Source organism: Myotis davidii, unplaced genomic scaffold (assembly GCF_000327345.1).
Source record: "Myotis davidii unplaced genomic scaffold, ASM32734v1 scaffold1100, whole genome shotgun sequence".
NCBI lineage: Eukaryota > Metazoa > Chordata > Mammalia > Chiroptera > Vespertilionidae > Myotis > Myotis davidii.
In genome coordinates, this window is record NW_006291979.1 from 78,737 (window position 1) to 88,774 (window position 10,038).

Sequence of the window (10,038 nt, forward strand, 5' to 3'; positions counted from 1 at the left end):
CTTCTCTCTGAGATGGGAGATTTGCCTGAATGACTTGCCACAATCACTACACTCATATGGCTTTTCTCCGGTGTGAACTCTGTGGTGTGTATTGAGAGCAGAGCTCACATTGAAGAACTTTCCACAATCACTACACTCATATGGCTTTTCACCAGTGTGAACTCTCTGATGCACACTGAGAGCCGAGATTTGCTTGAATGACTTCCCACAATCACTGCACTCATATGGCTTTTCTCCAGTGTGAATTCTGTAGTGTTTAGTGAGGATAGACCTTTGTATGAAGGACTTTCCACAAAGAGTACATTCATACGGCTTTTCTCCAGTGTGAACTCTCTGGTGTTGAACAAGAGTACTACTTTCCCTGAAGCATTTCCCGCAATCACTACACTCATAGGGCTTTTCTCCAGTGTGAATTCTGAGGTGTTTAATGAGGTGAGATCTTTTTCGGAAGGCCCTCCCACAAACAGTACATTCATAGGTTTTTTCTCCAGTGTGAACCCTCTGATGTTCAATGACAGCAGAGGTTTGCCTGAATGACTTCCCACTTTCACTACACTCATAGGGCTTTTCTCCAGTGTGCTCTCTCTTATGTTGCGTAAGGTTAAAAATTCCTCTAAAAACATTCCCACATTCGCTACACACATAATTTACTTCTTCAGAGCAGTTACCCTCATGCTGAACAACTTTCTGGTTGTGGCTGGCAGTTCTGTCACATTCACCCCAATCAGAATGACTATTTCCACTGAGAAATTCCTGTGAAATCTCACTGTCACTGTGTGGCTCTCCAGTGTTGAGAGGGGCCTGGTGCTGGAGAAGGTCTGAGATCGTGGGCAAGTCTTCCCCAACTTCCCTACTGGTTGAAAGCACCCAAGATAAGTAGAAGCTGCATCTGGTCACAAACGAGGCCCTGTCCATAGCTTCTTTCCAGGGCTTCTCTCCACTGGCTTCCCCCGGCTGCTGGTGAGGGTTTGCACTGAAACAGAAGTCTCTCACACATGCGTCCCTGAAGAAGGCTTTCTGCTCAAAGTCTGCTGCTTGCGACGCAGTCAGGTGCAGAATGTCTTTTAACACAGACACACAGCGCTTACACACATGGGTCCTCTGGGTTCCTGGCTCTGTCTCAGAAGCCCTGACCTGTGACTCTCCTTGTACAGATTCACTGTGCTCAGAACAGGCCTCCTCATCATCCATTTTATGCCAACAATCTGAAAAGAGAGAAATGCTGAGGAAGTTAATGTTGACTGTGGTGACAGGGAATCTCCCATTACAAAAGTGTGTTACACATAATATGTTGGTCCTATGCAATTGCCTGAAAATAAAAGCTCTGTGACAAGGATTAGTGAGAGGCTGCTGAGAAGTTGTGGGCCACTGAAGATCACAAAACACTGAAGACCTGAACAGAAATATGACTCAATTATGACAGGTACCACCTGGAAGAGAAGCAGGATCTCCAGCGCATTCTTCTGCTAACAGCCTTCAGCAGGGCTCGTTTGCTGGTAACACGGGCAAGCTGTGCAGTACATTGGTTACATCTTTTCCAACTAAAATTCAATGAACGAGGAGCTGGTCATGGAGGCGCATGTTGGAGAAAACTGCAGAGGGAGCAGCTCTGAGGATCAGGTGACATAAAAATGCCACAAGGGTGACAGAAGCCAAAAGGCAGGAAGTCACAGAAGAATGACAAGTCAGCAAAGTGGGAAGCTTAGGAAAGAAAAGATAGAAATGAGGTGTGGCCCGTGGCACCTGCACCTAACTGGCTGGACAGGAGCAGGTTCCTGGTCTGACCTGAAAAAAGCCTCATGTCACACCTAGCTCCCAGCTGCCACTTAGCAGGGCGAGGCTTCCCCTGAGACCACCTTACATATTCACTCTGTGAACAAACCAGGCTCTCCATGCACCTCCTACTGTACAAATACGTACGACCTACATATTCCGACTACTGATGAAAGACAACGGAGGTGAGCAGAAAGCATGGGCCAGAGCAACTCAGTGTGCAATTAATATTTGGGGAGGACATACTACAAACAACAATTGAAGTAGGGTCCTACAAGAACAGACTGTGGTTCGTGATATGATCATAAGCGGGCACAAGCTGTCTTAAAGAACCTTTAGCTAGGAAACGGGGCAGTGGCCATGGATGTGGACAGTCACCCTCACAGAGTTGAAGAGCAAAGTGGGACCCATTCAGCTGCCTGCATTTTCCTGATTCTCAGACATTAACTGCACTTTTTGAGGCAACGGGTCTTAGGGATGTTTGGTGAGTCCATTGCTCAGGGCTCTCCACACAGGTCACAACTGGCAGCCACAACACATTGTACGAGAATGTGGGGGCGATAGCAGAGCCCATGGTCTGGCTTTGAGAGAGAGAGAGAGTGCTAAGTCTGGAGAATAAATAAAGAGTGGCCATCACTTCAGGACACTAAGAGAGATGTGAAGGTCTTACCTACGAATGAAACCAGTGCAAACACTTCCAGCATCACATCACAGTACAGATGTCTCTGAGCCTCATCAAGGAGACCCCACTCCTCCTGAGAGAAGGCAATGGCCACGTCCTCAAAGTTCATATCCTGTCATAAGGGGGACAGTTCAGTCCATGGTCAGCTTCTCTCTTAGGATTTTATATTCGTCATACTCCCCACCCTCCACATCCATCCTCTCCCTCTACTACCTATATCAGGATAATACCAGGCCTTGATCTCACTAAGGAAACCCTCTCCTTATATTCCTACTGAGACTGTGTCTTCCCCCAACAATAAAGACCAATGACAAGGGAGATTATACCTCAACCTGGGCCTCACATTAGGCCAAAGGCCACAATGTCTCTTGTCCATTACCTCGGGTGTGACCAACAAGGGGAGGGATAAATGTTGGCCATAAAGAGAGGGTGAGTGATTTGACGCTGGTCGTTAGGCAATACCCTTGCAGTCCCCGAGACTGTCCCTGCACGACACCAAAAACCGTAGGTTCACACTTCACCCTTTCACCCCAAAACCAGGGTGCGGAGGCCATCACTTTGCACTACCTGCTGCACATGATTCTTGAACCACACTTCTCTCACACAGCTTCTCCTCAGAGGTACTACGTCACACATATCACAAATATGCCGTCACACATATCCTCATCACCTCATGAGGACGGTGGTTTCCTTACCAACATCTTTTCCAAAATCATAGTTCACCTCCTCTGTAACGTATTTCTCACCCTCTATCTTGTCCACCTAGGGGAGATTTTCAACCCCAGGTGAGTGATGTACGCTACCTCATTCCTACTGATCACTGTACCAGCCCTCAACAACAGCAGGCAGCTGAGCACATATATGACACTTAAGCTTTGGACCAAAAATGTAGCACCACAACACACCTCTTTTCAGGAATTAATCTGAAATTGACCATATATTATCCAGACACCACTAGAACTGAACTCAACCTTCCTTCCCTCTTATGTCCATGTCAGGGCCCTGCAGCCATGAATCCACAGGCCCTCTCAAAGGGCACACCACTCTTCCTACCATACCTCTCTCACTCCTGCACTCCCCCACCCTCAGCCACAGCCCCCATCTCCTTGGCCTTTTACTTATGACTCAGCATGTGTGGTCCACAGAATGCCTGGCCAATTCAAGCTGGATGAAGTACTACCCCCACTCTGATAGCCCACACTCAGAGAGGCAGCCTTGAATCCTGCCTGAAGGCCTCTCTCCGTGAGTGTACTTTCCTTCCACTTCAACTATTGAGAACATCATCAGATCCCAGAAATCCAGAGCCCACCTTTACAGGAGCTGCACTCACCAGTCACAGTCTTCCTCACTCAAGTCCCATCACCCATGGCCCTCTACCACATGCTCAGTGAGTCTCACAGATGACCACTCATGCTTCTAAGTTAATCCTGTTTGCAACCCCCAGGCCAAACCAAGGGTCACAGCAAAATCCTGGTAAGTTTAGAGAAGTAACTATGTACTAGCCCTAGCCACATCCTGTTTGAATTACTGTCCAGCCTCCAATTCATCTCATGTCCACTCATCTTTTAAAGGCCTTGGCCACTGGGAAACCATTATCCATCCCCATCTCTCTACATGACCATCTGTCCCTGTGCTGTGTTGTGACACCCAACTCCCCACAAATGGAGGCCCCAGTCCTCAGACTCACATTGTCCATTCTGAACGACTAAGACCATTATTATCCAGCCCATGATTCCCTATATTAAAGTGAGCTACAGCCCTAACCTGGTTGGCTCAGTGGATGGAGTGTTGGCCTGCAGACTGAAGGGTCCCAGGTTCGATTCCAATCAAGGGCATGTACCTTGGTTGCGAGCTCATCCCCCGGAGGGGGTGTGCAGGAGGCAGCTGATCAATATTTCTCTCTCATTGATGTTTCTAACTCTCTATCCCTCTCCTTTCCTCTCTGTAAAAAACCAATAAAAATATATTTAAAAAAAAATAAAGTGAGCTACATTCCTGGTTCATGTGACCCATGTGCTGAGAGGTCACAGGTTCCATAACTGGTCAGGTCACATGCCTGGGTGGTGGGCTAGATCCCCAGTAGGGGTTGAGCAGGGGGCAACTGATCCTTGTTTCTTGCTGATCAAATTCTCTCTCTCTCTCTCAATTCCTTCCTTTTTACGTCTAAAGTCAATGATATATATTAAAAGTATACCTTCTGGTTCCTGAAACAGATCAGTCTTCACTCTGAGCCTTTGCGCATCCTGGTCCCAGACCTGGGAGGACCTCCCTCAACTCATTCCACTGGTTGCCAACAACAGGTCCACTTCATGAAGCCCTAGTCGTGGCCTTAGGATGCTGGGCTGAGCGTCAGTTCAATGCCCCTAGGTCCAAGGGCTGGAAGAGGGGCCGACAGCCCCAGGACCCCACGACCTCAAAGAAAATAACAGCGAGGCCCTGAAATCAGCTCTACAACCCACCCCCCTCAGCGACTCTGCACCCACAGGAACCTGTGGGAACTAAAGGGCTGTTGAGGGCCTGGCACCCACCCCAGGACCCAGGGGCTCCGGCTGCTCTGTACCTTCACCCAGCCCCAGGGCCAGGTGAACTCCAGGCCCCTGCACTGCCTCAGGGCTCAGTCCAGTGCACACCCTGCCAGTTACCTTACCTTTCACAGGGTCCTCCTTCCCGTCCCTCACTTCTCTCCGCTTCCTCTCAGCAGTGTTTGGTAAATTTGAGAACCCTGCCTCACCCAATGTCCCTCTTTTTCCACAACCACCCACAGCACCATCATCCTGAGCATGAAAGTAAAACTCCTCCCAGGAATCGCCTCTCGTCCTCTCCATCGCCTTTAGACACAAACCAGGTCTGGGTGCCCCCACCTCCTGGCGCAGTACCCCCCAAGGCCTCCCAGGTGGCTCCACGGCCTCCCAGGCGGCCCCGCAGCCCGTCGCCCTCCCTCCGCCCCTCACACCCCGGGTCCCCCAAGAGGACTCACTGCGCTGGACGCTGCGCCCTGGGCGGCGGGACCTGTGAGGCGCCCCCACCTGAGGCTGGAGGGCCCAATCAGGTGACCGGAGTGAATTCAGTCGGCGGAGGGGAGTCGGGGAGGCTCGGAGGCCCACCCCACAGGGCTCAACAAGCCTCTGATCCCCCCACCTGAGTCCTGAGACTCAGTGAACGCACCAAAAAGGTCAAAATGACCGCCACGAGGAGGAAGCAGGAAGTCCCGCCTTAACAGGATTAGCAGGCAGCAGAAGTCTTTGTCTCTGCGGACTTGTGCGCAATGCTTTCTGGGTAATGTAGTTTGCTCAAACGTCCAGGGGAGGGCTGGAGGCCAGCCAATGACCTTGGTGAATAAAGGTGGTGTGGTACCACGTGTCCCTGGGGAAGGACAAGATGGGCCCAGGGGCCTGGTTATAAGTGGGACAGACTGACAGATGTCCCAGGGGAGGGGATGGAGGGACTGGGAGAGATCCCCCAAAGAACATATACAGAGGGGAAATAGGAGACATCTGTGACACCTTCAACAATAAAAAATACATTTAAAAATATTTTAGAAAGAATATAGCCCAGATGGTGTGGGCGAGGGTTAAGCATCAACCTATAAACCAGGAGGTCACTGTTCTATTCCTGGTCATGACACATAGGAATGGAAGCATTCCTTCAGCTGCTAAATCCAAACCTGCATGTCATCTCTGACTCTTACCTCTCCCTCTCATCCTCAAAATTAGAAAATCCAGGTGGCCACACCTAAAACACAGATCCCACATCCAACTGCTTATTCCATCTCCAGGGCCACCATCATGGGCCAGATACCATCACACTCAACAAGACTCACACCAGCTTCTGTCCTAGTCTTTCCACCACCTCCCTCTCACCCACATTGTGCATCATGCTGCAGCCACAGGGCGTCTAATGAGACCTGGGTCAGGTCACCTGCCTCCACTGCTCCAATACCCCCATGATCCCCTCACCTGCAGAAGAGACACCCAAGTTGTCATAATGCTCTTCTAGACCCAACTCCTGTCCCGCTGTTTCCAGTTCCTATTTTATAAAAATATACATCTGCCGGTTCCTGAAGCAGCCCAGTCTTCACTCCACGCCCTGGCACATTCTAGAATCTTTGCATGGAGGGGCCATTCAGATCCATTTCCAAAATCAGGGACCACTCATATAACCCTAGACCTGGACTTCAGATTCCGGGCTAGGTGACTCTTTAAAGTCCCCCAGTCCCAGGGCTAGTGGAGTGGCTGAACAGTGACAGGACGCCACTATCTCAGAGGCCACAGGAGTGCGAGGTCCTGAGAATGATAGTAAAAAATACTCACGCAAACGTTTGCCTCATCTTTTTGTTGCCTTTTGACACATAGGTGGCTTGGGTTTTCCCCAAAGCTCCCAGCTCAGTCACACCATCATGTCCTTTTATGGTGGAATTGCATCCTGTCACCCTTTCCCGCCGTCACACCCTGGGTCACCCATGAGACTCACTGTTCCGATGCTGGGACCTGGGCTGCAGGACCTGACAGGTGCCGGCACCAGAGGCTGGAGGGTTAAATGGGGGTAAAGCTGAGTTGAGCTCTGTAAGCAGAAAGGAGTCTGGGAGGCCCCAATCCCGCCTATTATGGCTCAACAAGCCTCAGGCAGACCACTTCACAGCGGGATGCTGCCTCTACGCCTGGTCCCACTGGGGACCTGGCTCTTTGGTGAACACACCAGAGGTTAAAATGACCAGGTCAAGACCATGAGAGTCCCACCCTAACCCATGTACACTTGGACTATGCGCCTGTGTATAACCCAGCCATCGTTAGGCGCACAGCCCTTTGGGTAAGGATCCCAGTCGCTCCCTGCCCTTTGTAAATATTGGTGGTTGTGAACCCAAGTGGCACTGGGAAATGACAACTTTAGGTTTTGGAGGCTGGTTTCTGGGGAGTGTTGTCTGCAACGGAGCTGTTCTTTGCACACATTTCAGATTCCGTGAAGCTCAGAGTGCTCCTTGAGATGAAAAGTATTATTTAACTTATTCCTGACGACTACAATCCTAAACTTCTTTTATTTTTTTAAAAATATATTTTATTGATTTTTTACAGAGAGGAAGGGAGTGAGAGATAGTTAGAAACATCAATGGGAGAGAAACATCGATCAGCCGCCTCCTGCACATCTCCTCCTACTGGGGATGTGCCCGCAACCGAGGCACATGCCCTTGACCGGAATCGAACCTGGGACCTTTCAGTCCGCAGGCCGACGCTCTATCCCACTGAGCCAAACCATTTCGGCCTAAACTTCTTTTAATGTGACTTTCAGAGAGAGAGGAAATGACAGGGAGAGAGAGAAAAACACGGATCGACTGCCTCCTGCTTGCCTCCCACCACCCCCTGGACATTCAGCCAGGAAACCAGGCTTGGGCCCTCACCAATAATGAACTGGCAACCTTCCCATGCTCAACCGAGTCCCTCCAGCTCTCAGAGGTTTTATTTTTAACATACAAATATCACATTATTAAGAGAAAAAGCAGGCTATGAGAGAATATACACAATCCTATCCTATTGGTTTTATTTTTTTAATTAATTTATTAACTTTTATTGATTTCAGAGAGGAAGGGAGAGATATAAACATCAATGATGAGAATTATTGATCAGTTGCCTTCTGCCTACTGGGGTTAAAGCGTGCAACCCAGGCATATATCCTTGACTGGAACTGAACCTGGGACCTTCCAGTCCACAGGCCAACAATCTACTGAGCCAGACCAGCTAGGGCCCTATTGGTCTTAAAACAAAATTTGAAAGTATACAAAGGACAAAATGTTGACATTTCCTATGTTGTCTGAATGTCTTCAGTCAGCACACATTGTGAAGCTAAGGAGCTAACAGTTGCTGAATGTTCACTACAGGTACCAGGCCCTGGTCTCAGGGCTTTATCGGCATTATTATTTCATTTGATCCTCTCCTCGATCTGAGATGGTTTCACCATCCATTTTATGGAGAGAAAATTCAGGCTCAGAGACTCAACATAAATTGCATGATTGTAGAGTTAATAAAGGCAGGGCTGGAAGTCAAACCCATGTGTCTAACAACAGAGCTCTGGCTTCTACTGTTGGGCTCTGCTGCCTCCTAGAGCAGAGGTCGCCAACCGGTGGTCTGAGGACCAGTTGGTCCGTGAGGTCTGAAAGGTTGGCAACCGCTGTCCTAGAGGATAGAATAGGGGCTGTGTTCACAGGCTGGATGTTATTGTGGGTAATGAGCAGCCCCAAAGCTTTAATGGCTTAGAGCAGCGGTTCTCAACCTGTGAGTCACGACCTCTTTGGCAGTTGAACAACCCTTTCACAGGGGTCGCCTAAGACCCTCCTGCAGATCAGATATTTACATGACGATTCATAACAGTAGCAACATGACAGTGATGAAGTCGCAACGAAAATAATTTTATGGTTGGGTCCCAACATGAGGAAGTGTATTTAAAGGGCCAGAAGGTTGAGAACCGCTGGCTTAGAGTAAAGAAAGGATATTTCTTCTTCATAGCACATGAACACCCTGGTTCTCCTGGGACCGGGATAGAAGAGAGGCCACCATGTAGGTACCTCCTAGGTGTTATCAGAGAAGGACAGAGAGGGTGGCTGGTCTCAGTGCTTCCAGACTCTTCTGTCAGAGGTGACAGGATTCACTCCCAGCACATTTCAACGGTCAAATCACATCAAAGCGCTGCAGCCAACTTCATGGGGTCCACAGGAGAACCGGGCATCCTTGAGGGGCCCCATTAAGGCCACCACAAAGTGACAATATCTTATCAGGGACTGACCAGGGGCAAGGAGAGGAGTGGGGATGGGTAGGAAATGCCAGTGGCAGTCAGTCAGGATGGGTCACCTTCTCCTCATCCAGGTGGACTTTGTCCCAGAGCTGCCCAAACCATCACTGGGAAGATTCAAAACAATGTACTTCCGACAATAGAGTTTCGGAAGTCAGATGGCACTGGCAGCAAACTCCTGCTTGCCTCCCACACCCCGCCCTGGGCATTCAGCCAGGAAACCAGGTTTGTGCCCTCACCAGTCATCGAACGGGCAACCTTTCTGTGCATGGAACGATGCTCAACCAACGGAAGCTAAGAGTTACTGACTGTGTGACCCGGGTAAATCCCTGGCTGCCTCAGTCCCCCCACTGTGATGGGGGTGAAGACCCACATGTTAGGAGAGATAACAGGGAAAGGGCAGGACTGCAAGCATCCAGCACCTAAGTAATTTTACGTTAACATCAGTCACTACCCTGCCTTCAGGTCTCTATCTTTTGCATTACCCTGGTGAGTGCTCCATCAGGTGGGGCTGATGGTAAACATGCCTCCATGAACATGGACGGTGATCCTGTGGTTTCCATTCACATTGTGTATGAACCTGTGCTAAATGCAGACCTTCCATCTACGTCCTCATTGCCACTGGAGAGAGAACTGGGCATAATTCTGCTTCCTGGCCCAGTGTTCCCAGTGGGTCATGCAAGCCCAGATCCTGGAGTGACGCTCTGAGCAGCCCCAGGCACCTTCTTGTATGAGGTGTCAGCCTCGCTTTCACATGGGCAGCGGAGTGACCTGCTCTCCACGGACCGGGGTCCCACAGGATTGCC

General features: G+C 49.8%; 2 protein-coding genes across 2 annotated transcripts in view; both read right to left on the reverse strand.

Moving 5' to 3' along the window:
• The window catches only part of LOC102767599 (zinc finger protein OZF), a 99,061-nt gene that overhangs the window by 33,235 nt on the left and 55,788 nt on the right, over positions 1 to 10,038 (reverse strand). The window lies entirely within an intron of this gene.
• Positions 10 to 7,218, reverse strand: LOC107183332 (zinc finger protein 501-like; the record flags this gene model as incomplete). The annotated part of the gene is made up of 3 exons (XM_015565058.1): positions 5,433 to 7,218; positions 2,444 to 2,567; positions 10 to 1,205 (listed from the first exon to the last, which is right to left on the reverse strand). Coding segments are annotated over exons 2-3 (1,317 nt in total), but the record flags the coding sequence as incomplete, so codon positions are not given.